Raw genomic sequence first — 26609 nt, forward strand, 5'->3', positions numbered from 1 at the left:
GTCTCTTCAACTTTAGCCGGATATGGGCAATGACCAATTCATGGTCGCTGTGTATATCTGCACTTCGTTTTGTCCTAACATCCATTAAGGAAGTTCTCCACTGCTTCCGAATACAAACGTGATCGATCTGATTTTTCGTGTTTCTATCTGGCGATGTCCAAGTATATTTATGGATTTCCTTGTACGGAAATACAGAGCCACCAATAATAAGATTGAATGCATGACACATCGCGATGAAACGTTCTCCATTATCGTTTCTTTTTCCCATTCCTTGTTTTCCCATTATGTGCGATAATCCTGTGTTTTCGGAACCAATCTTTGCATTAAAGTCGCCAATGACTAATAGGATGTCGCGAATAGGGACCTTTGATATAGTGGCGGTCAGCTGCTCAACTCGTCCTTCATTGTACTATCCGTTTCTTCAGTTGCAGCATAGCATTAAACAATTGTAACACATTTCCTCACTGACGTGTTGAGGCGTGCCGTCATGATCCGATCACTTACAGTTTCCCAAGATTTTAGTGCATGTTTTGTTCCCTTTGAGAGTATTATGCCGACTCCACTTTCGTGTCTTTCCTCTTTGCCGCTGAACAACACTAGACTTCCGTTTAATGTTATGAACTCCCCATTTGTGGTCCATCGCATTTCGCTTAACCCTGGGATTCCGATGTCAAATAGTTCCATTTGGGATATAACCTGTGCAAGCCTTGTAGAATCGCTTAGCGTTCTAACGTTCCAAGTTCCTATTCTTGTGCTTTTACGTGGGCCTATGTTCGTCAACGTTGTGTGCTGTTATTATTTCATTTCTTGTAGACCTTTCTTAGATTGATTTAGCTTCCAAATATAGTTGCCCAAATTTTTGAACTACAATGTTACCCCTCTTTCCAGCCAATGACTTAAGCCATAAAGCGAGCTTTTATGTACCGAGACCTTAATTTACCATTGAAGTTTTACCAAAAAAATTAACCACAAACATTAGTTCTATTTGTTTTATTATTTTTCTTTCTCATCTGATAAATTATTATTTATTTCCTTTAATACTGATACAACAAAATTGCTTTACGGATTCCGAATCGGGGGTCATCATACTTTATATAACAAACAAGTTTATAACTCAGTTCAGTTTTTGGTTTTTTTATAGGGCACACTTCAAAAAGTGTTAACTGAATTTTTTCTCATTATGTTTTTTTCTTTATCAATTTCACACATAACATAAATTTCCTAGGTTAGGTTCCTAACCTAAAAAATTTCCTAACATTTATTTAAGACAATATTGTTAAATTGAGCAATTAGTGGTGCATCAGTGTATATTTATAAGTCGTAATAATTTTAAAGTTGGCTGGGAGAATGGATAGGATTTACAAAATTTTGGGGGAAGTGGGATAAAGTGAAATGAATTTGATTTTTGTTTATCTTTTAGGCCTCGATAATTAAAAAAATAAATAAATAATTGGTACAAAAATTTTGATTTCAATATTAAAATACACAGTACATTATAGGTATTATAATAAATATACAATACATAAAATATAGGTATATCAATACATACATACAATAAAATTCTAAGATTTATTTGTTTTTTATCTGTAATTTTATTTAAATACACAGTGTAAAAAATACTAGGATAGTCAAATTTTGTAAGAGATATTGTAAACATTTTGAAATTCCTTTAGTTTTTGTCCTGTGATATGAAGGCGTGACAAAACAAAATAATAACCAAAAATTATTTTATGTTGTAATGGGTGTTGTGGAATATTTTCTTAGTTCCAGTTTACACAAGACAATTTCAGTTTCTAAGGGCTGTTTTTTTATAAGTTTAACAAAGATGGAAGATCTTTACATTATGCAGTTATTCAACACACACAACCATCGTCTATATACAAAATCGACTCGTTGAGTGTCGCGTTTAACGCCTTTATTAGTCTTCTATAGTTTGAAACCCTTTGATGGAGCTTCCACACATTTAGATGACGTTTTAATAGGTCTTCTCATCAATACATAAAGATTGCTTCAATCGACCCAATCAATTTGGAACGTCAAGTCAAAATACATTTTCATCAATCAATCCAGTGGATTCTTTTTGACGCATATTCTTTGGAATTGATATTTGAAATCGAGTGGATTTCGTAAATATGAACGTACTATTATGTCCTTCGATAGTAGACCTTTCATTGATTGATTTTCTATGGAAGTTATTTTTAAAGCCTTCTATTGGAAGGACACATAAAGGAAAAACATAGAAGTTCTTCTATAATCCCTCCGACCAAAATTGTCCGTGTTCAACCAATGGGAAAAATTAATGGGGGGAACGTAAATTCCCCGTGAGTTTTCTTACTCTCTCCCGTACATTGAAACGGCGGAAAGATAAAACTCACGGGGAATTTCAGTTTAGAATAAGTCTGAATATATTTTTTTGTTGTTGCTTTTTGATTGATTCGTATTCTTTCTTTCAAGACTTTCTCAAAGAATATTATCTACGATTTCGCAAATAGCTATGCATTTTTTTGGGTATGTATGTGCGTAATATTTAATATTATTTCCCATTTTCTTTTCACACATTTATGTTTATATGTATTTAAATTATTATTTTTTCATATAAGTTATCTACTAATATAAGTATGTGTATTGATTTCTTGTAGTGTATGTGAAAACAAGTGTTTTTTTATTTTATTATTTTTATTCTTCTGATTGCAATTGAGCGTTTTATGAAAAAGTTTATAGTATATCAATTACCAAAATAGAATTCAAGTAGTTCTCAAACTTCTATCTTTTCTTCTAGCATCTTTTCAGGAAAAGGAAGAACAGCGTTCATAATATGCATGAAGCAAAACATTGGCAACAGTTTTTTCGTTAGTGAGTTTGTAAGGTCCGAGTTTGTGTCAATAAAAAAGATGTGAAATCAACCTGCAATAAAAGAAATCTTTCAGAAGAAACTAGTATTTTTCGCTTTAGGAACAGCGTTCATAATATGCATGAATGAATCTGAACATTGACAAAACTTTTTGGACACAATTCTTAATGCATATGAATAATTTTTTGGGCCAGTGTACATAAGCTGCCTCGCCTGCTTGCCTTGCTTTCCTGCTTTCTTTCTGGCATAATAAAAATAAAATAATAAAGATTATAGGTTGCCATTTTCTTCTTTATTCTTTTATCAGAAGCAAGCAAGGCGAGCAGGCGAGGTTTCTTATGTATCCAGGCCTTAAGAATTGTGTAGATATAAAGAAAATTACGGAAAATGTCAAAAGAAAGTTCCGGATTGATTCGAATATTACTAGTTAACGCCAACCGTGAAGTACAAGAGAGACTTCTCTCATATCAATGAGTACATTCCGATTCATTAACAAAATGATATGGACATACTTTTTAAAGACAACTTTCCGGTTTGATTCGAATATTACTAGTTAGCCCCAATCGCGAAGTATTGTCGGGAAGTGGAAATCCTGAGGCCAATATTTTATAGGTTGTATTAATTTATAAGCCCAGTTTCAAGCTACGATGAAGAACATACAATAGTCAGCTTGAATTTGGCGATAGTAATATAATTTCTACTGCGATTACTGCCACCTCTTTCTACTGCGAAAATCTACTAAAAAGTACTCATATGAGCTTGAAAATAGCTTCCAATCAGAGATTCATGCCATCAGTTAGCAGCAGATACAATGTCAGGCTGTTATAAACCTCTCAAGTCATGGAAAATAAACTCGTGACTCATCAAAAACATCCATCACGCTGATTTGCAAAGTAATTATTCCGCCCCTAAATGCTCTCAAATCATTAAACGTATACTACTGCATTGCAGAAGGGCTCTGTAAAATCGTTAAACTTTTCTGGATTCCAGGACATAAGTTGTGGAGCTTAATGTAAGTAACTACCATAGGGTCTACCTCACGGTGCTCTTAACACCGGGTGAATACAATGCATCTAGCAACGCCCCCGCACAGATGTACGAGTACCAATTCGCTCACACGTATTTGGAAGTGACCACCTTCTTGGTTAGATGCGAAGCCCATCTAACACTCCTGACTTTCCATAGGACAATCACCTTGTTGATAATGCAATTCCATATTCGAACGAAAAGCCGTGCTCGCGTGACTAAACCACAGCCACTGCGATGCTGTCACAAGGAGGACAGCACCAACTGCTAGACTAGATAATAATGGTATCTGGCTCCCGCGGTCAAGCAACCGGTTAATAACGGACAAAAATGCATGAACTTTTGCCCATTTCCTTTTTGTTATTTTATCAGAAATGCAGCAGAGCAGGAAAGCCTTAAGAAAATCACTTTGAAACTCTTAAAAAAGTTTGGCCGGCACGTTACGAACGTAGCGCCACGAATAAATTCCTACTTCCACGAATAAATTCCTACTTTTTGCCGAACCACAACAGAATACCATATAATATATGGTACACAATGGGCGTCTGCTCAATCCCCAGTCAGTCAGTCAAACTCTTCTGACCCTACCAGCAACATCACCTTTTGTTAAAATTTGAACTTCTATATCTCAAAAATGGTTATACCTACGAAAATATCATAAAAGACAATATTGTAGAGAATTTTCACTGCTACAACCCATTTCGATAGGGCTTGCGGTTTCCAAGCAAAATCGTGAAAACCTAAAAAAGCCCCAAAAATGTGAACTTTGGCCGCGATTTATTAAAAAATCCCTCCGGCGATTTTTTTGATTCTTCTTATCTATGAACATTTTAGTTTCAGAAACCGCAAAAACTTCTCAGGTGTAAGCACCTTTCATTTAATTGTAGTTAAGGCGCACCGTGCTCACTTACGTATGCCATGTTCAGTGGTATTCTTTAAAGGGGTACAACAGGAATAACGACCTCGCGGACCCAGTCTTACTGGGTTTACCAACCCTTCGGTCACATGGGACCGAAACTGGAAGTAACTCGGTTACGAGATCTAACCGGTAATCGAGTCAACTACGAAATCTGGCAGGAGACTTTTTCTGGCGAAAAATAAACCTCATCCTTCTACCTAGAGGGAAGCAGGGGTGCCAAGTTGGTAGTTTTCCCACTACTTGTGGTGATTTTTGACGTACAAAAACCACTGTTTAAGCGGGAATGTCACCTGTTTTAAGGTAAAAATCGCTACAAAACTATGGTGCGTATGTGGCTGTAGCGATTTTTACCTCGGAGCAGTTGGCATCCCTGGATGGAAGTGAAACCCATGCAGTGAATCTCTGGCTGCGAGATAGGCCTGGGAGCTCTGTGGAGGTCAACCACTTTCTAAGAGTTATCTAGATAATCCCAAAACGGGGCCCTGGCCTACGAATGATATCACTGTTACCGTGCCCTGGTGCGCCATGGTTTTAGCGGTCAAGATGAGAAACATGTAAACTTCTTGACGACACGTTTAAGATCGATTATGGGCTAACCTGCCTTAGCACCGTCTTTTCACTCGCCACCTCAACACCCACTCGGAAACTCCAGACCCCCACTATACCCAGAGCCTGCTCACTATAACGATTCAACTCGGCACGAGTCTCACCTTCAGTCATTATATGCGGATCAACTGTATACACACAGATCTTTAAAGTTGTCTATAACTCGCACGTCAGAAGGAGAATCCGTCATGAGGTTCCAAATAAATTAACCACAGATGAAGGCTGCCCAGATGGTTTCACTGGATTCCATGACACAAGCCATTCTTCCACTAAAATAACTTGTCCAGAGAACAAACTCCTGACGCTTGATTTCAGACAACTTAGAGAGTACGTTATCCAATAAAATGAGGGCAAATGTGTCCTTTACATCTGCCTAGGACATATTTGCCGTTTAACCCGCTCGGACTATTCTGTACATGCCTCTACGCATCCTCCGTACGTACCTCTACCCTCGATGTGCATACACACATATCTTAAATGTTGTCGCCAACTCCCACAACAGAGAGAATCCATCATGGAGTTCCAAATAAATGAACCACAGATGAATCCCTGAGGGCAGAATCGCTCCACATCTGCCCAGACCATCTCACTGGAACCCATGGCACAAACCCTTGTTCCACTAAAATAACCAGAGAACAAACTCCTGACACTTGATCTCAGACAACTTAGCGAGCACACTTTAGTTTTTTGTCGGCACGGTTGTTTTGAAGCTATTGAGCCATAATCTCTGGATGAATGAACTTGTCCCCTAAAAAAAGTGTAACCTCGTAATTGGGGCTGCAAGAAAAACATGCAGCAAAAAAACTTTTCAAACGATTTGAGGCATTTACTGAAACTGACTTTGACGAAAAAAAAATTAAAAATTTGTGTGCGAGGTACACCAAACAGTAGAGTTGGGCTCCAACTCTACCAAACAGTGGACCGATATATGTATGAAATCGACAGTCGAAACTGTTCTATGTCTGGAAGAAATATTGAAAAGTTTTTGTGGCATACAACGGCGTGCTAGGATCTACAATAGAAAGAATTTTCTGTCGAAATAGGCAAAACAGAATTCCGTATATTCGAATATTACTATCTAACCCATAATCATGAAGCCGAAAACACATCCAACGTTGCAGTAAAGTTGGACGTCATTTCTAATAAAAGACTAAATTATTTTGTTGGAAATGACGCCCAAATTTACTGAAACGTTGGATGTGTTTTCGACTTTAGGCATGTGACATAAATGGCAGCGAAGGTCCCTGCTTAAATCATTTCTACTCAACGGATCAAGGATTATCATCCAATCTCGAGAATGCCACGCTGCTTATGCATCTCTGTCTTTATTTAAACTGAATTCTATTTTGGTAATTTGAAACTAAGTTTTGAGTTGCTACTATTTCTGTGTGGTCTTATTGTGTGTGTGGACCATTGTGTTACTATTAGACGATTTGTATAAATCCATTATATTGACATTTAAAAGTGATGATTGTTTTGTTGTTTTACTTATTGATAATTACATCTATAGTTAATATTTTGGTATGTGTTCTATTTCTTTTAAGATGCAAGGCCAAGAAAGCCGTCAGAGATGCTATTGGCTTCATCCTCAAATCTGTGATATTTTGTGACAAGATATCTGAAGTCTTTATTGGCCTTATATCCCGTAATGTTGTTTGCGGCTGCTACTCCTCCCTAGACTATAAGAATCGCCATTTAATTTGTAGATGTTTTGTAAATTGTTTTGTAAACTAGTCTAGGAAACCTTTGGATGGTGTTGAGCTCGGTGCTATCAAAGAGTTTGGTTTTCTTACTTTTTTCTTTTATCCTAAATTCTGATTTTTTGGTATATTCAGTTCTTCTTCTAAGCCATTTAGTATTGCTATACAATAGTGTTTTGCTTTGGTTTTTTGTTTACTTTGTTTAAGTCTTCTAGAGATATTTTTTGAATGTGGTGTATTAATTTGCTTTAGCTTGTTGCATTTGCTTTCTTTCATCCTTCTTCTTTTTTACTCAATGATCATGCTCATTATCACTCCTTATTGCAACTCTATTGCCTCCTGCTGCTGTTGCTCCTGCTGCTTCTCGCCACCATCATTTGCCTCATCTGCAAATTTGATTTTTTCATTCTTTTTCTCTTTTACCGAAACGCTCTTCTTAACTTTATCTTCACGTTTGGCTTCAACCTTGCCATTTGTCTCAGGGGCATCTGTGGTAGAGGCCGCCCTTTTGCCACTTCGTAATTTAAAACGTGCCGGTGCAGCTGTCGCATTATTAGCACAATTGCATATCGATTCAAAGAGACGCACCACAAATCCTCGTGCCTTGTTGACCACTTTGCCATTCTTGAAATCTGGTATAGCGAAAGCTTTAGTTTAGTAATTTGAAATATCATATGTAGATGTTGAGGTTATGTTGAATAAAAAGCGTAATTTGTATTTTTACAGTTGATGTAAATTTGTACAGATGCAGAAAGAGCAAAAGAAGGTGCGATATTATACGAAAAAAAGAAAAGAAAGAAGAAACTATTAGTTCATGCTTATATGTATAAATATTTTTTGTGCTATAATAAAGATTTAAATTTTGGGGAAATAAGATTTAAAATTTTTTTTAAAAGTGCCTTATATACATCTGCGTAAATTTTATTAGAAGAACAAAATACATTTTGTTGAAAATAAAAGACTACGAACAAAAGTTTACAATTCTTAAGTTTGCAAATACATGTTTGCTTAGGATCTTAAATTGTACAGTGGTGAATTGCAAATCTAAACGTGGTGAGAATATTTTCGTTGAACAGGTGTTTTGGGAATTTACGTCATTTATTTGACATATATTTTATGGAATTAACAACTTAAGTGACGTAGATGTAAAAGCCGCATAACTAATTAGACAATCTTGTCTAAAGCCGAAAACACAATCAATGTTTCGCTAAAGTTTTGCGTCATTTCTGGACATCTATGAACCTAGGCCTCGGTAAATATGAAGCATGACATTCTTAAATAAGTTCCTTTACTTGCCTGAGGTTACCATTTTTAACCTGCAAAGCGTTACTTAACCCCAAAAAATGGAAAAAGTAGAAGCAATTTTTTAAAGAGAGAGAACAAAAAAAGACTTCTCTTCTACCTCAGGCTATCATACAAATTTCTTCGTTTATAAAATGGTAGAACAGTGAAGAAATAACCCCAAAAAATGGTAAAACTAGAAGCAATTTTTTAAAGAGAGAGAACAAAAAAGGACTTCTCTTCTACCTCAGGCTATCATGCAAATCTCTTTGTTTATAAAATGGTAGAACAATGAAGTAATAAATTAACAAAAACAGCGAACGCTGATAAATCAACGTTAAAAACAGTGAAATTAAAAAAGAAAATTTAATTTTTTTTTCTGTTTAAACTTGTCATGATAAGGCAACATTGATTTTTTTCTTTTACCATTTTTCCATTAAAAAAGCAAAGGAACAAAGCTATAACATTAGGTCAAGCTAAATTCGAACACTGTTGCCCTTTACCTTACTTAATGCATCGGTACATAAGAAGCCTCGCCGCTTGGCTTTCTTGTCTCGCTTTATTTCTGACATAATAAAAATAAAATATTACAGGAGGCGGAGCCAATGCCGAACAAGGTTGCCCTTTCCTTCATCATTCTTTTATGAAGCATGCCAAAAAATCAGGCGGCAAAGCGTTCAATTTGATGCATTAGAAGGATGACTTGAAGTCAACAAAAATTCGTTCGATTCGAATATTACTATTTAATCCAAAGATTTATTTGAACACGATTCAGTAAAAGGGCCTAAGGCCATGTTTATATTAAAGCCTTCTAAAGGGTTAAATTTCTTAATGAGGATTTACTTGACGTATACGCAAAGGAATTGACATTTGAAACTCAGTGGGTTTGTTAAATCCGGTTATATATAAACGTGATATAATTCTAATAGTAGTGCGATCTGTCATTACTTACTTAAATTGCATATACGGATAACAGATAGTCTCACAAATAGGAGGTGTACCAGGAGACAAACCCGTGTAACCGTCCCAGTTTGAACGATAAAAAGAGGCTATAGAACGACTAAAAACCAACAAAGCTGCCGGAGAAGCTCTACAGTTACTTCGAACTCCAATCATATCAGCTTGGGAGGAAGAAAGACTACTTCCAACGTGGAAGAAATGCATCGTTGTGAAGTTACATATAAAAACTGGCGACTTGAAATATGTATCGACTTCAATGAAGCCTTCCGCACCATCAGACGAACTGCCATATGGGAAACAAAAAGGGATTACCCCAAAATATAATACGAATAATAAGAGCGATGTACGAGGATGAAGAAATCTCAGTCCTGCACAACGGAACGAAAGCCAAGCGTTTTTCACCAACACGGGAGCAATAATGAATGAACCCACTAAACAATTTTTGCCGAAATCTTACCGAAATCTCTGCACAAGTTTCTATTTCCGATGCCGTCTTCGCATGCAAAACATGTCCGTTTTTGTGTGAAGCGGTTCGCAGAATTCGGAACAATTTGTCGAGGGAAATTCGAAAAGAGCATTGGAGTTTCCACAAAAATTAGTTTCGAATTCTGAAGAAATTTCGTAAAAAAACTCTTAAACAAATCTAACATCAGAGCGCTCGGCAACAATTGTTTAGTGGGAAGTATGTTTTCAGAAAAGAGGCTTAACATGGTGTCTCTCATAGAATTAGATTCTGAGAATGATGTACATATGTCTGTCTTTTTCTCACAAAATACACAACAAGCAGTCAAACTTAGAAGAACTGGAGAGATTGTCTCGCAAAGTTGAACTTGAGATTAACATCAAGAAAACTAAGTCCATGAGAATTAACAACACCAAGCAATTCAATAAATCTGCTATCTAACTTGGCGTTTACACAGACTGTCTGCAAATACAACTTTGATTTACTAATACATACAAACATTTGGCTAGTTGCCTCGACACTGTCTGGTAATTTTCGTAGACAGTAAACACGGAAATTTTTGAACAAATGAAAACGAAACTATTTTAAATAACAAAAAGACAACAGGACTGAGGTGCAACAAAAGAAAAACAAAATATGTGAACGGAAAACGAAACGGAATAGATGATTTGAATTCATAATTTTACAACTGTTTTTGCAGTTGTCTGGACGCCTACGTCACAGAGGCAAGTTTTGGGTTTTTGACAATTAATACATGTAGTCAACTGTCCTGTCATGAGTAAACGCAGGTTAAGAAGGACTGAACAACGACACAGCCCCGTCCGTAAACCCGCAGCTTCCAGCGGGAATCTGTGCTAGGGTTCCATCGATCCACATATCTCTGTCCGGTATTAGAACTTCACACAGAGCTACTTCACTTGATTCAGGTATCTGGTCCGATACTATTAGATATATAGATTCACCCGTCGTGACCCGTAATATGCTTTGGTGGTATGTTTGGTGGTCTCTTTCGATCCACTCGCTCATCGCTTTCAGTCTTATAGCTGCGATGGCTGATTCATACCTTACCTGTATTTCTATCGGGTGGACAAATAGAATTGTCTCTAAAGCCCTAGTTGGTGTAGTCCTCATCGCCCCGCTAATGCTTAGGCAGCACATTCTTTGGACTCTTTGCAATGTTTCCACATTGTATTTTTTGTCCATAGCTGTCCACCATACAACAGATGCGTAAGTAAGAATCGGTATTATTACGCTTCTGTATAGCCAGTGTATCATTCTTGGATTAAAACCCCATTTTGAGCCTATAGCACTTCTACAAGTTGACCAACATCTGTGTGCTTTGGCAGCCCTTTCCTGAATATGGTCTTTCCATTTAAGATTCATATCTAGAATTACCCCTAGATACTTAACTTTTGGAGATATAGTTATTGTTTTATTCAGGAAAACTGGTTCCTCGAAGGAGCCCAATTTCGTTTTCCTACTGAAAAGACATAACTCTGGTTTTTTTTCGGGTTAACATTAAGAACTCTTTGTCTAGCCCAGTTGTAAGCTATATTTAGAGCCTCTTCGGCTCTCCTACAAAGTAGATTTGGATTCTTTCCTCTGGAAGTATTATAACGTCGTCTGCATAACAGACTAGTTCAAATCCTGCCTTGGTTAAGGACCTTAGTAGACTATGGTAGTGACCCACAGAAGCGGCGATAAAATCCCCCCTCTGGTGTTCCCTACCCTACTTTGTCTCTTCTTGTTACGTCATGTAGCGCGCAGCTTATCCATCTGTTTCTTGGCATGTCGTCTGTCCAGTTCCTCAGACACGAAATCCGTCTAAGGAGTGGGTCAGCGTTTCCGTGCTGACGTTGTTGAAAGCACCTTCTATGTCGATGCAAACTGCGAGTGTGTACATCTTCATTTCGAAAGTCCTCTCTATGTGGTGTACTACCTCATGTAATGCGGTTTCCACTGATCTACCTTTCACGTATGCATGTTGTTTATATTTCAACATGTCGTTGGGAATTTTGCTCTTGCTCATGGTATCGACTGCCCGTTCCATTGTCTTGAGTAAGAAAGAAGTTAAACTTATCGGGCGATAAGATTTTGGTACTGTGTAACTTGCCTTACCTGGTTGGGTATAAAAAACCACCCGTGCCTCCTGCCAGGCTATGGGAGTATACGAAAATTTTAAGCACGCGTTGAAAATTCTGACCCGCTTGGACGAAATGTAGTCCACTTCCCTTTGCAAAAAAGGCCGGGGAGATCTGGTCGGGTCCTGCTGCTTTGTTTGCTGAAAAGCTCATTATGGCTTGCGTTACCATAGAGTTGTCTATTTTTCGTACTTCTTCTGATGCGTGGACATTTTCCGTCGAAAGCACTGTTTGGGCCGCAGTGCTCGAAGGGAAGTGTGTTCTCATGAGAAGGCCTAAGGTTTCCTCGCTTGTTTCCATCTTCCTTCCCATTTCATCAACCATTAGCTCGGTTTGTTTTTGGAAAGAAACTTTTTAATTTTTGATACGTCGTTTACGATATCTACCTGTTCGCAGAAAAGTTTCCAGGAGTTGCGTTTGGCGTTCCTTGTCAGTTTGTTGTATTCTTTTAGTTTTGATTTGTAGTTGTCCCAGAATACAGCTAACTTTTTTCGTTTCGCTCTATTGTAAAGTCTACGGACCACTTTGCCTTTGTTACGAATTTCCCCTGTCATCTAGGGGTTTTCGTAGGCAGACTTCCTTTCTCGTAGGCGACAACTATCCTCGAAAGAATTTACCAGGGCTTCGGCTAATTTGTTGACTTTACTGTCAATGCCCTCTTTACTTAGACTTTCCTCATCTTCTTCTTGCCCTAGTCTGTACCTTAATTTAATTCCAACTTGGTCCAGTTTGTTTTGGATTTGTTAAGGAATGTTATCGGGTTTGGCGGTGGCCTTGATATTTTGAACCTAATATACCTGTGGCCAGAGAAGGAGTAGTCATCTGCAAAATACTAACTTCTCGGAAAGAATTATAGATACCTCAGTTTCTAGGCAATCTAGAGAGCAAGATTAAAATTCCCGGTTTGATTCGAATATTACTATTTCAAAGGAATATATTTTTGTATAAAGAACCAAAAGTACTGAACATGGAGGTAAATAAACTTCTGCTTATTTACAAATGAACCAATTAAACGTTTCAACGGGCATAATGAATTGTCATTCTATAACAGATGTAATACCTCGCCCACTGTTACATCAATAATGAATTGACAAAACAGACGAGTCTTCTTCGTAAATAATGATTGCTTGCATTTTCTTTTTCAAACAATTATATTTATTTTTGCCTACACTTTTTCCAACTCTCAAACGCTTCCATATGCCCAGTGCAATGTAGTACAGGGAACACCATATAAAAGCAAATAAGCCATATATATAATAATAATAAATATATAAAGGAGTCTATATACGCAAACTGTATGGTCATCTAAAGGTAGTCCTTATGGACTATCTGAGTCCTTATTGAATACATATAGTAAGTCTTTATTGGAGACCATCAACTATGGTGGAAAAGGAACACCATTGAACGCACAAAGAGATACTTGATTGCTCAATGTTTCTGCAAGAACTCAACAGGCAATTGCTGGAGTCTCAGACCCATTAATCCTTGCCCTATGGGAATTTAGAAGGCTGCACTATCCCGATATTCTCCGGGATTTACACGATAGTTGTTATTTAAACTTGCTTGATAGGCTTGTTGATTTAGAAGTTTTCTCATGTTACGTTGAAACTATCTTTCCAGATCATGAAGATCCTTTCTGACATGCCGGGATGGCATACCATGTAGTGAATAGGATGGCTCTCAGAGTAGCATTCGAGGAAGAACAGACTTTGAGAACGATGCGGGTGGCTAGCCACAGGTTGAGAACTTTAGTAAGCACTACCATGGAGATTTCATTAGATCTAACGCTTTACATAATTTTTCGTTCCTAATGACATTCGCAGTATCATCCATTGTAAATTGGTGGTACATTATCGGCAGGAAGACTACTATTCTTTTCGCTATGTCACTCCCGGATTGCTCGACAATGTCCATATTTTTATTAGACAATTTTCCTTGCGGCAATTGTCACTTGGAAGGAGAGAGGTGAGGCATACGGTAACCATTTGCCTCTCAGTAACCTCTCTAACCAACAAATTTCCCCAAGGAAAATTGCCTAATATGAATTTGGACAAACTGTCGATTAAATAGCTTGCACACTTCTTCGAATCAGTCGGCGTAACATTGCTAAACGTGACTGAGGTCCTATCTTCTTTCTTTCCAGGGTTGGAGGATGACTTAACCGTTGCCCACAATTCACATATTCCGGCTCCAATGTTGCAACTTTTCAGATGATTTAGACACTTGCTCCGATTATGCTAACCGACCAATCTGTTAACGTCCAGTGTCGGCACCCTGACTCTGGCGTCACTGGGGTTGACACGGCTTATCACGCTCATTTGGGAATCTCGTCGCCTCTGCTGGAAAATTTGGTCTCACTTCGGGTATTCGACCAGCTGGTATATGGCGAGCGGCTGCAGCAGTGATTATGTCTCGGAACGTCTCTTTTGCTACCCGAACATCAGAAGGGTTGGGCATATCACTGAAGCGGCACTTAGTGAACTCACTGAAACTCGGCCAATATGGTTTTACATGGTTGATGAAATTGTGGCGTTCAAAGAAGATGAAATCGGGAGGTCTACGGATGGAGACAATTATGGGGAGATGGTCTGACCCAAAAGAAACGACGGGTTGCCATGTGGCGTCATTTATCAGAGGGAATACAACAATAACGCTCAGCTTTTCGGTCGATGCCCTAGTCTTATGAACAAAAACCGTAGTCTGTTTGATGTCCATAAGTTTGAAAGCTTAACATTAGGTCAAAAAATTCGTTCGATTCGAATATTACTATTTAACCAAAAATTAAAAATTTCCTTGAAAAACTCAACAAATTCTACTGCGAGGAAACCGCGAAGATCTGACATCACCGAACCTAGATGAAAGGTATCGAATTTAATCTTACCAAGTCAGAGATCAAGTCGTACGCCCTAGTTTTATGAACGCAGGGCACAGACTTGTTGATGCCCGTAAAATAAAACGTGTTCAAAGGATGACTTAAAGTGAATAAAAAAAGTCCGTTCGATTCGAATATTACTATTTAACCCGAAATTCAAATCTTTATTCGAATATTAGTGTGGTAAAATAAAAAGGGCTGTCCGAACCGCATTTCAGGAACTTGACTTATACAAGAATCTCAACCTTGGGTGTCTCATACTTTAAGACAAACAGGACGTCATTCGTGCTTAAAGCTGAAAACACATCCAACGGGAGTCAGGTTGTTGGGGTGGTTCACAATTTGGACACTCGAATGTCCTAAAACTAATTGATAGTCAACTTGAGTTAGGTGACAATGGTTGCGTTAGCGATTATATGCCTACCTCATTCAAGTTTGACTCCTTAACCGTTATATTCCCAAGCAGAGTCGCATGGACTGAGAACATATCTCCTCTGGACGGTCTGGCAATTTACACAGACGGATCCAAGATGGAAGAAGGTACTGGCGCTGGCGTCTACTGCGAGAATCCACTAATTAAAAACTCATATAAGCTGGACGATAATTGTAGTGTTTTTCAGGCGGAGATTCTTGTTATCAGGAAAGCAGCTGAATTGGTTAAAGGGGTTGAAGGCAGTCTTACAGGACCGGTGACTATATATGTCGATAGTCAAGCGGCGTTCAAGGAGAGCTCTGCAGGATATACACGATATCGTAAAGCTATGTTGGGTTCCGGGCAACAGCAACATCATCGAGGTGGCTCTAGGTCTATCGACTTATCAGTTGATGAAACCGTCCGGCCACCGATGTGTCACTACATCGGAAAACTTCGGGAGTTCTTCAATGAGAAAGCACATTAAAGATGGCTATTGGAACCTGGTTGTAGGGTATCCAAGGCAATCTGGCCTGTGGTTTCTTGTCGAAGAACGGCTTCCATCCTCTCACTTGACAAGTTAGGGATGAAAATCGCGGTTGGACTTAAACAGGTCACTGCAGAGTGAGATCCCTAACTTCAAAATGGGACGACAGTGGCAGAGCTCTGCAGGATATACACGATATCGTAAAGCTATGTTGGGTACCGGACCACAGCAACATCATGGGAAACGAGGTAGCAGATGAACTGGCTCGAGGTGGCTCTAGGTCTATCGACTTATCAGTTTATGAAACCTTCCGGCCACCGATGTGTCTCTACATCGGCAAACTTCGGGAGTTCTTCAATGAGAAAGCACATCAAAGATGACTATTGGCCTGTGGTTTCTCGTCGAAGAACGGCTTCCATCCTCTCACTTGACAAGTAAGGGATGAAAATCGCGGTTGGACTTACAAAGACATAAATACAACTAAGACTAGACAAAATGCATGCAACAAAAATATGTTTACAAAACTTTGTATAGAAACATTACCAGTTAATTCAAAATCGCAACCAAGGAGGAACATTTCATGTAATGGTATGAGAAACGAAATTTATGAATTCAAGGATCTATTCAAGAATAATTCTATGTCAATTGGATCGGTAAATTCGGTTAAATACGTAAAAATGTATAAAAGAAAAAAATGTTATATCACCATATCGTAATATAACATTATGTTAAATTCAAAAGCCCTTCACTGAAGAATGATAGCAAAAAAAATGTCTTATCTTGTTGTATTTATGTCTTTGGGACTTATAACAGGTCACTGCAGAGTGATATCCCTAACTTTAAAATGGGACGACAGTGGCATTGACTATTGCAGACTATGTGAAGATGCGGAGGAAATAGAGACTGTCGAACATCTGCTTTGTACGTGACCCATGTTACAAACAAGGAGATACCGTACACTAGGCAGATATGAGATAGACACTCTGACCTTTCTGTCTAACATAGATCCCATCGTCCTACTCAACTTTGCCAGACATCTAGCATGGCTTGGCAAAGATCACTAGCAACCCTTAATAAAAAATTTCTTTTTCACTTTTCCAGATACGCCCCCTACACTCACCATCATCTCTTCACCGCTATCCATCATCCTCATTTCATCAAGCTGCATCAACACTCTATCATCTTCTTCATCGTCAAACATCTAAGCAATACACCATCATCTTTAAATCATCATTTCCAGCATCTCAAAATAGCCTATACAGGTTGAACACATTGGACCAAAGGCCTCCTAGTGAAGCAGTCATCTATTATAATAGAGGGCTGAGCATCCTTAAACCTAACCTAACCTAAAGTTGGGCGTCATATCTGAAAAGAGAATAAAGAAAAATTCGAACTATATTTCCCTTGCTCTTTTATTCTTTCATCAGAAATGGCGCCCAATTTTACTAAAACGTTGGATGTTTTTTCGGCTTAAGTCGTTTCTCATAAGTGGCAAAGGTAAAAATTCTTTGTCTTATGCCCGACTATGAAAAGAGGTGTGAAGGGGGTGAAACTCTGTACACAAGGTTCTATAATCTGAAATATTTCTTTGTGTTCAAATTCGTAACTCTTAAAGCAATGAAAATCAATGAAAATATCAAAATTTTCATATGATTTCATATAAGTGAGTGGGCGTCAATGAAAATTTAAAAGAGAATAACAAAGAATTTTCTAATGAAAATTTTCATAGTCTGGCACAAGACTTTAAATTTGCTCTAAATAGTTCTTCTTTCTTTTACCAGAAAGCCTTGCATGAATGACAGACGCTTACCCAGCGTTTACACATGACAGGACAGTTGAGTTCATGTATTCATTGTCAAAAATCCAAAACTTGCCTGTGACGTAGGCGTCCCGACAACTGCAAAAACATGTGTAAAATTATGAATGAAAATCATCAATTTCTTTTTGTTTTTCGTTCACAATTTGTTGTTGTTGTTGTTGTAGCAACGCATATACAGTATGCAAAGTTCATATTCGTACACCCCTAAAAAATGAATAAAATCGTTATTAATTCCATATTTTATGTGCAAATATAAAATAATTGATAAGAATTACCATAACGAAGACAAATTTACGAATAGCAAAACAAATTTTTAAGTTATTCCTTCATTTAGGTATAGATGGCGCCTGTGTGGGTGGCAAAGTTCGTATTCGTACACCTATAAGCACTATATATTTGGAGTTTTTAAGGTTTTTCAAAGCAAAAAATCGCAAATTTTTGTTTTTTTCTTCTTTTGGAATGCCTCTGCTATAGAAATACGTAAAAATAACGGTAATTTTATTAAAAATTTTGCTGGAATAAGAAGTCGGACGAATATTTAAAATACTTAAGAAAAATGTGCTAGATATGATTAACTATTGCAATTTATTCCCGAATTTTACCCGAAAATAGCTAATAGCAGTCCTTCTGTAACAATATTCGATGTCTAATATGAAAATAAATGTTGTCAGCGTTTGCAAATGCAAAGAAATGTAATCCGGGTTTAGGTAAAGTAAACACATTTTTGGTTTGTATTTGGTCAAAATCGCAAGTTTCGTTTTATATTTGACATTAAATGTATTGAAATTTTAGAATATCATTTTATGTCAAGACATATCGGAAATTACGAGGAATAATGAATTTTTAAGGAATAGAATTTGCCCGAAAATAATTCGTTTCTTCAAAAGGTTACCCCACGTTCTTTCCTGGACACTTTACTTCATTCTTTTGACATTTTTGTGCTCATTTTGGTTCCTTCGGTAAAGAAATATAATCTTCAAGAAGTAAAAACCATTATTTTCGCAATTTTGGCAGCCATAACCCTCGTTCATTGTAAGCGTAGAATTTCAGTCGTACGTAGACAGTATGAAAACTTGTACAGATTCATTTTTTTTCATAATTTCTCACAGTTTTCGACATAAAATGATTTTCGAAACCGTATTCTAAAACTTCAATATATTTTATGTCAAATATAAAACGAATTTTTACCAAGTAAAAACCAAAAATGTGTTTACTTTACCTAAGCCCGGATTACGTTTCTTTGCATTTCCAAAAGCTGACAACATTTATTTTCATATTAGACCTCGAATATTGTTAAAGGAGGACTGTTATTTACTACTTTCGTCCAAAATTCGGGAATAAATTGCAATAGTTAATCATATCCAGCACATTTTTCTTAAGTATTTCAAATATTCGTCCGACTTTTTATTCATGCAACATTTTTAATAAAATTACCGTTATTTTTACAGATTTCTGTAGCAGAGGCATTCCAAAAGAAGAAAAGAGAAAAAATTTGCGGTATTTTTCTTTGAAAATCCTTAAAAACTCCAAATATATAGTGCTTATAGGTGTACGAATACGAACTTTGCCACCCACACAGGCGCCATCTATACCTAAATGACGGAATTAATTAAAAATTTGTTTTGCTATTCGTAGATCTTTCTTCGTTATGGTAATTCCTATCAATTATTTCATATTTGCACATGAAATATGGAATTAATAACGATTTTATTCATTTTTTAAGGGGTGTACGAATATGAACTTTGCATACTGTATGTTCGTTCGTGTATTATTTCAGTTATCAAGTTCCTCTGTATCCAGACTAAAGAATTCTGCAACCTGGACTGGTTGCGTCCATAAAGAATGAGGAGACAGGTGAGTGGGGCTAGCTGGGCAGTTGAATAAATGTGTTTGCCTTGGCAGCTGCGTTCTTCTGCTGCGATGGATGGGGGATGGTTTCCAAGTACGGCATTCACACTGTATCTTCGTACTGCTTGCGCGACCATGTTGGTGTGCGGCTCTCTTTTATACCTTTGGACCTCTCTCTCTAGATCATGAAGGTCTCTCCTGACGTGCATGGGTGGGGGGAGCCTGTCCATCAAATCGTGACAGGGATGCTCACTGCGGTAACATCCAAGCAGGTACTGCATCGACAACATCTTATTATGCTGGCGCACCGGTAAAACCTTCGCCTCCTCGTGAAGATGGTCCACTGGTGTCATGAGGAGGCACCCTGTTGCAGTCCTCAGGGCGGCATTCTGGCAGGTTTGAATCTCCTTCCACTGCGATGCGCTAACCTTTGCGGACCACGCTGGCGCTGCATAGCTTACCACAGACCGGCCTATTTCATTGTAGGTGGTCAACAAGGTTTCTTTATCAGCACCCCAAGTGCTGCCGGCCAGCGACTTCAGAACCTTGTTCCTTCTTCTGATCTTATTGCAAATAGCTGTGGCATGCGCGAACGACTGGAACATGCTATCGAACGTTACACCCAGTATTTTAGGGTAGTTAGTGGTCGGAATCAGTGCACCATCGACCAATATGTTCAGTGGGAGCCTCATCTCAGCCGTCCTTGTGGTGAACAGCGTGGCTGTGGATTTAGCGGCGGATATTTTCATATTCCTCAGATGGAAGAACTGCACTATGTCAGCTATGTAGACATTTAACCTATCACATATGTCATCGACGATAGGACCCGACGCCAAGATCGTACAATCATCCGCATACATCACGATCTCTATGTCGTCTGGAGGGTGTGGAATTTCAGAAAGGTAGAGGTTAAACAGTTCCGGAGATATCACCCCTCCTTGGGGAACTCCCTGTTTCACTCTACGGGTTTTGGACTTCTTGTTTCTGATTTCTACAAACAACTGGCGTCCACACATATACTTGATTACCCAACGTTTCAAACATGGCTGGAGATTAATTGTCTCTATATCCTCGAACAGCTTAGCATGGTTGACGGTATCGAAGGCCTTCGATAGGTCAAGAGCCACCATGACTGTTCGGTCGTACGGCCTTTTCTGGTTCAGTCCTCTACTGATATGTGTGGATATGGCGTCTAATGCTGTTGTAGTACTATACATTTTCCGAAATCCATGTTGATGTTGGGCAACTGGAAAACACCTTCTCATCGTGGGGAGGAGTAGCGCCTCCAGGATCTTTGCTACTGGTGACAGGAGTGAAATCGGCCTGTACGGCCTGCTGGAATCCTTGCCAGGCTTCAGTAGCGGGACCACCTTGCCAACTTTCCAGAAATCCGGTACAACATGGGTGGCTAACGATAGGTTGAGAACACTTGTTAAATACTCAGCTCCAGGTTCCTCCAGCTGCTTAAGCATTACCATCGATATTCGGTGCGGGCCCAACGCTTTGGATGATTTAGCGTTTCGGATGGCATCTGCAACATCGCTCATCGTAAATTGTGGTGGTACCTCCTCAGCTGGAAGAGCTCTTCTTATAAGGCGTAGCACACTTCTCTTCGCCCTATCACTCTCGGGGTGCTCTATGAACTGCCGGTTAAAATAACACGCGCACCTCTTTGGGTCAGTTACTGTCACGCCGTTAAAAGTAACAGCCGTTCTGTCATCCTTCTTTTCCGGACTTGAGAGTGATTTCAACGTTGCCCACAATTTACTTATTCCTGCACCAATGTTGCATTGCATCAGTTGGTCTAGCCACTTGTTCCGCTTATGTGTTAATAAGTAATGAGTTGTATTTTAAGACAAATTGTCTGGTGTGAACGCCTAGTTATGCCTATATATCGTATTTTATAACCTAACGTAAAGAGACTCTTTTAAGACGGAGTGAAGGGGGTCTTTTTGGGCGAAATAAAATTATTGTAGGAGAGTTTTTATAAGGAGTTTTCATAAGCGGCCTCAAGGGTAAAGGAAGGAGGTTAATTCAGTATAATTTTATTAAGTTTGAGTTATAAAAATTCCTATTAATCAGAATCGCCTGTAAACAAAGAAGAAAGTATAATGTGACAATTGCAACGGGTAGTAATTAAAATGTCTCAATTTGCTATGATTTTTCTTAATTACACAGTTCGGAATGTTGTAATTAGTAATGATACTAAACATAATAATGGTAGTTTTGACATGCTACGACGTTATTTTGTGTTTTCTGTTTCCTAATCATACGAAAATGAGAATCTATAAATATAAGGAATTGCTGATATAGGAAATCTTTGTTAGAACTACTTTGAAATTATTAATTGTACTCTTCCGAATTTTAACGACATTTTTTAACAACTTGCATCGAAATGTTCATGTTTTGTATCCTAATAAGGCTCTTCTTATTATACCTTCTACGGATAACAGCAATAAGTGCAGTAAGTAATTAATGTGGAGGAAGTGCAATAAATTTGAGACATTTTTAATTGTTTTGTTTTTTTTTTTTAGGTTACTATGGAACAATTCGAACAAAGTTTAGAAATGATGCGTAATGGTTGTGCTCCCAAATTCAAAAATACAATGGAAACTTTGGATAATTTACGTTATGGACGATTCGAACAAATCGATGAAAATTCTTCGGATATAAAGGTGGATATTTTAAAATAGTTTGGGTTTTTTAATTATGTACGTTTTATTTTTTTTTTTTTTTTTTTTTTTTTTTGCATTCCAGTGTTATACGAAGTGTGTAGCTCAACTTGCAGGAACGGTGAGTATAAAAAATATTTTCTTGGGAGCATGGACCTCCGCAAAGCATAGCCATTTTACACGATTAGTTGCCTTTGTTTTTGCAACTTTCAAAGTAAGGTTATTTTGTCTTACTTCTTGGGTTATTGTTTGTCGCTAGGCCAGGTGTTTTTTAATCGACCTCGATTCCTTGGGAATTCCATTCTAACGCCATCGTGGTTAGGCTATGAACATTTGCTCTGAAGGTGCGGCCAATCAATCTCCATTTCCTACTGCATTTAATTAGCTTTTATATGGGTTCCTGATTCGTTAAGTTCCACAGTTCTATGTTAATTAGTCCCAGTCCACACTAGCGTGAATTTCATTAAAAAATTTTATGAAATTAGGCGTTTCTAGGTCGAGTTCCATAGTAGGGTAAAATCATGCAATTGGTGCAGTGGGGAATTCGACCTAAAACGCATCACAAAATCACATTAGGGAAGATAACCGACCCAAGAATGGTACAATCAACCGGATACCTAATGATCTCAGTGCCGTCTAGAGCGGCACTGTTTCACTTTAAGGGTCTTTGTCTTCTTGTTCCTGAATTCCAAGAACGACTGGCTTCCAACGTTTAAAATTTGGTCGGGGTTGTCCACTCGATGTCCTCAAACACTGTGGAGTGATTGACAGCATCAAAAGCCTTTGAAAAGTCAAGCGACACCAACACTCTCCTATCGAACGTCCGGTTCTGGTTGAATCCTCGACTCATGACTTTTGACCCTTACCAAGAGTACTCTTAAGTCCTTCAAAGAGATTACTTAGTTACATATTCAAAGATCCACGTTATGGGCTTCACTTTCCTCTAAAAATGTGAGTTGAGTTGAGGACTTTTTTCATGTGGTCCACATTTGTTTCGAAAGCTCTTACTTGGCTCTATCTGGATCCTCTCTAATCAAACTCAAAAAGCACGACCCACGACCAGAACGACGGACGAACAGTTTTAAATCAAATCCGAGATGTCTGATGCTGATTTCATCCAACCATATTTCGGGTCTAAAACCATTATTTCGATCAGACACATTTTTGAGAGAATGACCAGTGGTATAATTGGGGCGATTGGAAATTTGATCGACCTTAGTTGGACTAAAACTACTCTGGTTTATCGTGCCTCTCTTGTAACGTTGCACCTCTTTATCTCTAGATCATGCATATCCCTCCTGTCTTGCCTCACCATAACACCTGTGCAAGTACTGCAACTTGAGCATGCCATTGTGTTGTCGAACTGAATGAATCTCTCCTAATGTGCTACTTGCAGCGATATTGTAGTGTTATATTTCTTCCGATAATCGGTAGCTTGAAAGCTATTTCTGACTATGACGAAGAATAAAACCCCAGGAGTCTTCGCTACGGGCGACAAAAGCCAAATCGGTCTGTACGATTCACCGGGACCAGACATAGAGACCTACTACTTATGTATCTAATTCTCCTCAGGTCTTCTATACAAATATCACTTCATTTATATATTCACAAATAATCTTTCTTATTTTCCCATACATTTCAGGTAACAAAAAAGGGTGACTTCAGTATACCAAAGGCCACAGCACAAATACCTATAATTTTACCCAAGGAAATACAGGCTGAGGCAATAGAAGCACTCAATAATTGCAAGGATGTTCGTAAGTAGTTGTATCTATTGTACACGGTATATTGTTCCATGCCATATTCTGTGCAAAGGGGTGTAAGGCGAAGGATATCTTATATAAATCAGAGATGGTCTGTAGGTGTATGTATTTGAAAAGCGTCGAAACCTTGCAGGAAACCTACCAAGACTCTTGGATTTTTAAAAGTATTTTTAGGAAAATTACTAAGGCTCGTGGATTTTTAAAAATATTTTAGGGAACCAAGCCAAGGCTCGTGGATTTTTAAAAATATTTTAGGGAACCTACCAAGGCTCGCGGATTTTTAAAAATATTTTTAGGAAACCTACCAAGGCTCGTGGATTTTTAAAAATATTTTAGGGAAACAAGCCAAGGCTCGTGGATTTTTAAAAATATTTTAGGGAAACAAGCCAAGGCTCGTGGAATTTTTAAAAATACTTTAGAGAACCTTCCAATGCTCTTGGATTTTTAAAAATATTTTAGGGAAACAAGCCAAGGCTCGTGGATTTTTAAAATATTTTAGGGAAACAAGCCAAGGCTTGTGGATTTTTAAAAATGTTTTAGGGAAACAAGCCAAGGCTCGTGGATTTTTAAAAATATTTTAGGGAAACAAGCCAAGGCTCTTGGTTTTTAAAAAATATTTTAGGAAAACAAGCCAAGGCTCGTGGATTTTTAAAAATATTTTAGGGAAACAAGCCAAGGCTCGTGGATTTTTAAAAATATTTTAGGGAAACAAGCCAAGGCTCGTGGATTTTTAAACATATTTTAGGGAACAAAGCCAAGGCTCGTGGATTTTTAAAAATATTTTAGGGAAACAAGCCAAGGCTCGTGGATTTTTAAACATATTTTAGGGAACAAAGCCAAGGCTCGTGGATTTTTAAAAATATTTTAGGGAACAAAAAAGCCAAGGCTCGTGGATTTTTAAAAATATTTTAGGGAACAAAGCCAAGGCTCGTGGATTTTTAAAAATATTTTAGGGAACAAAGCCAAGGCTCGTGGATTTTTAAAAATATTTTAGGGAACAAAGCCAAGGCTCGTGGATTTTTAAAAATATTTTAGGGAACAAAGCCAAGGCTCGTGGATTTTTAAAAATATTTTAGGGAACAAAGCCAAGGCTCGTGGATTTTTAAAAATATTTTAGGGAACAAAGCCAAGGCTCGTGGATTTTTAAAAATATTTTAGGGAACAAAGCCAAGGCTCGTGGATTTTTAAAAATATTTTAGGGAAACAAGCCAAGGCTCGTGGATTTTTAAAAATATTTTAGGGAAACAAGCCAAGGCTCCTGGATTTTAAAAATATATTAGGGACAATTCTCTTCCCCTTTTAAGAAGACAGCAATGGAGTTTCCGACATTTACATACATTTGAGGTTGTTGCAAAATATTCTCCGCTACAGACCAGGTGGGAACTAATTTATTTATTTACTTTTTTATGATTTTTCTATTACAGAAAAGGACTACAAGGACCCATGCGACAAGATGTATTTTACAACAAAATGTTTATATTATTCAAACCCAAAAGTATATAAATTTCCATAAAAGTTTTGTGGCAAAACAAAAATAAACGGAATAAAAACCAAAGTTAAGAAAAAATATTGATTATTGTTGCTATTGTTGTTGACTTACTTTGTTTTTGGGATTTATTTTTACTCTGAAAAAGTGAGTGAGAAAAAAGGAAATTTATTAATAAGTTGGGTTTTCTCCCTCTTCTCTCTATTCTATATCATGCATGGGAAGGGTCAGTACTACATAGGCCTAACACAATACACCCAAAAGGAGTGTGTTTGTATGTACATACCTGTTGCGAATTGCTTGTGGTATCGCCTTGCTGTTTATTAGCTTCTTCCTCAGCCTTTTCTAGCACTTCGTCAATGAATTCACCCAGCACAGCCATTTTACTTGAATCACTTTTAAATTCCATAATACGCGATTTTAATTCTTCATCACCGTTGCCACCACCGCCAGCAATTTGGCCATTATTATTACTAACGGATTGTGACTTTTGGCTATCTTTTGTTTCCAAAATCTCACCATCATCGGTATCGGGTGAGGCAGGAATATCGAAATGGGCACGCATTTTTATAATTTTATTTATTTTTTTTCTTTAGGAATTCTTTAACTTTTAGTAATATTTCCTAAATTTTCACTTCCAAACCGAACTTCAAAACAATTTTCTTTTTCTTAATTTTATTTTTAAAAATAATATCCTTGTTCCTGTAAGCGTATGTATGGTTTCGAAATCGTGTATCTATAAACTACTTCTAGCACAACAATGCCATGTTCTACTCTTTGCAACGATGATGATGGTATCTACTTTCAACGGAGAGAAAGAAAATGTATTGGTATTTCTGCTCCTAAAATTGCGTACATGTACACAAGTAGCTGCGAGAGTGTCTGTGTGTAAGTCTAAAGATAATAATTTCAACCACCCCACGGCAAACACTTTTCATAACAACACCCCGACCATTGACACTACAACAGCCTGTCTGTCAGTCAATGTAAACTGTAAGTAATACCCACCACCACCATACACAAAACCACCCACTTACTGTACTGCATTCTGTGTCTAGGGGAATGTTGGCCACATGACACGTTTGGAATTCCTTCTAGCTGCTACAATAGATATGGGGTGGTGAACTTGGTTTATGGGGTGAACTTTTGGTTCATTGAACTTTCTGTCCTTACTAACCCTCAAAAAAGTTTGCACCCTTTCTTTCAGAAAGGGATTATAGCAGCACCCTTTATTTTAGAAAGGGACTATAGAAGCACCCTTTCTTTCAGAAAGGGACTATAGAAGCACCCTTTCTTTCAGAAA

General features: G+C 37.9%; 2 protein-coding genes across 4 annotated transcripts; one reads left to right on the top strand and one right to left on the bottom strand.

The window, feature by feature from the left end:
• Positions 1 to 4369: 4369 nt before the first annotated feature.
• Positions 4370 to 26305, bottom strand: LOC141403940 (uncharacterized). Of its 3 annotated transcripts, none has more exons than XM_073987057.1 (3): positions 25593 to 26305; positions 25421 to 25445; positions 4370 to 7749 (listed from the first exon to the last, which is right to left on the bottom strand). In XM_073987057.1, exons 1-3 carry the CDS (start codon positions 25869 to 25871, stop codon positions 7421 to 7423), a joined length of 633 nt encoding a protein of 210 aa, XP_073843158.1. In that variant the 5' UTR covers positions 25872 to 26305; the 3' UTR covers positions 4370 to 7420. The 3 variants fall into 3 exon arrangements, with proteins under 3 accessions (XP_073843158.1, XP_073843159.1, XP_073843160.1); XM_073987058.1 differs by having other exon boundaries at positions 4492 to 7734; positions 25593 to 26078; XM_073987059.1 differs by lacking the exon at positions 25421 to 25445 and having other exon boundaries at positions 4731 to 7749; positions 25593 to 26057.
• On the top strand, positions 21693 to 25387 carry lush. Its single transcript, XM_073987060.1, has 5 exons — positions 21693 to 21849; positions 21920 to 22060; positions 22143 to 22178; positions 23700 to 23814; positions 25245 to 25387. The coding sequence occupies exons 1-5, from the start codon at positions 21781 to 21783 to the stop codon at positions 25331 to 25333; spliced, it is 450 nt and encodes a 149-aa protein (XP_073843161.1). The 5' UTR covers positions 21693 to 21780; the 3' UTR covers positions 25334 to 25387.
• Positions 26306 to 26609: the final 304 nt, after the last annotated feature.

This window comes from Musca autumnalis, unplaced genomic scaffold (assembly GCF_047663935.1).
Source record: "Musca autumnalis isolate F117 unplaced genomic scaffold, ASM4766393v1 scaffold_4, whole genome shotgun sequence".
In the NCBI taxonomy this organism is placed as follows: domain Eukaryota; kingdom Metazoa; phylum Arthropoda; class Insecta; order Diptera; family Muscidae; genus Musca; species Musca autumnalis.

Coding starts and splice junctions, on each gene's coding strand:
- lush (XM_073987060.1), top strand. CDS start 21,781: ATGTTCATGTTTTGTATCCTAATAAGGCTCTTCTTATTATACCTTCTA. Junction 22,179..23,699: donor TAGCTCAACTTGCAGGAACG/GTGAGTATAAAA, acceptor CATACATTTCAG/GTAACAAAAAAGGGTGACTT. Junction 23,815..25,244: donor CAATAATTGCAAGGATGTTC/GTAAGTAGTTGT, acceptor TTTCTATTACAG/AAAAGGACTACAAGGACCCA.
- LOC141403940 (XM_073987057.1), bottom strand. CDS start 25,871: ATGCGTGCCCATTTCGATATTCCTGCCTCACCCGATACCGATGATGGT. Junction 25,446..25,592: donor CCACAAGCAATTCGCAACAG/GTATGTACATAC, acceptor TCACTTTTTCAG/AGTAAAAATAAATCCCAAAA. Junction 7,750..25,420: donor AAATAAATCCCAAAAACAAA/GTAAGTCAACAA, acceptor ACTAAACTAAAG/CTTTCGCTATACCAGATTTC.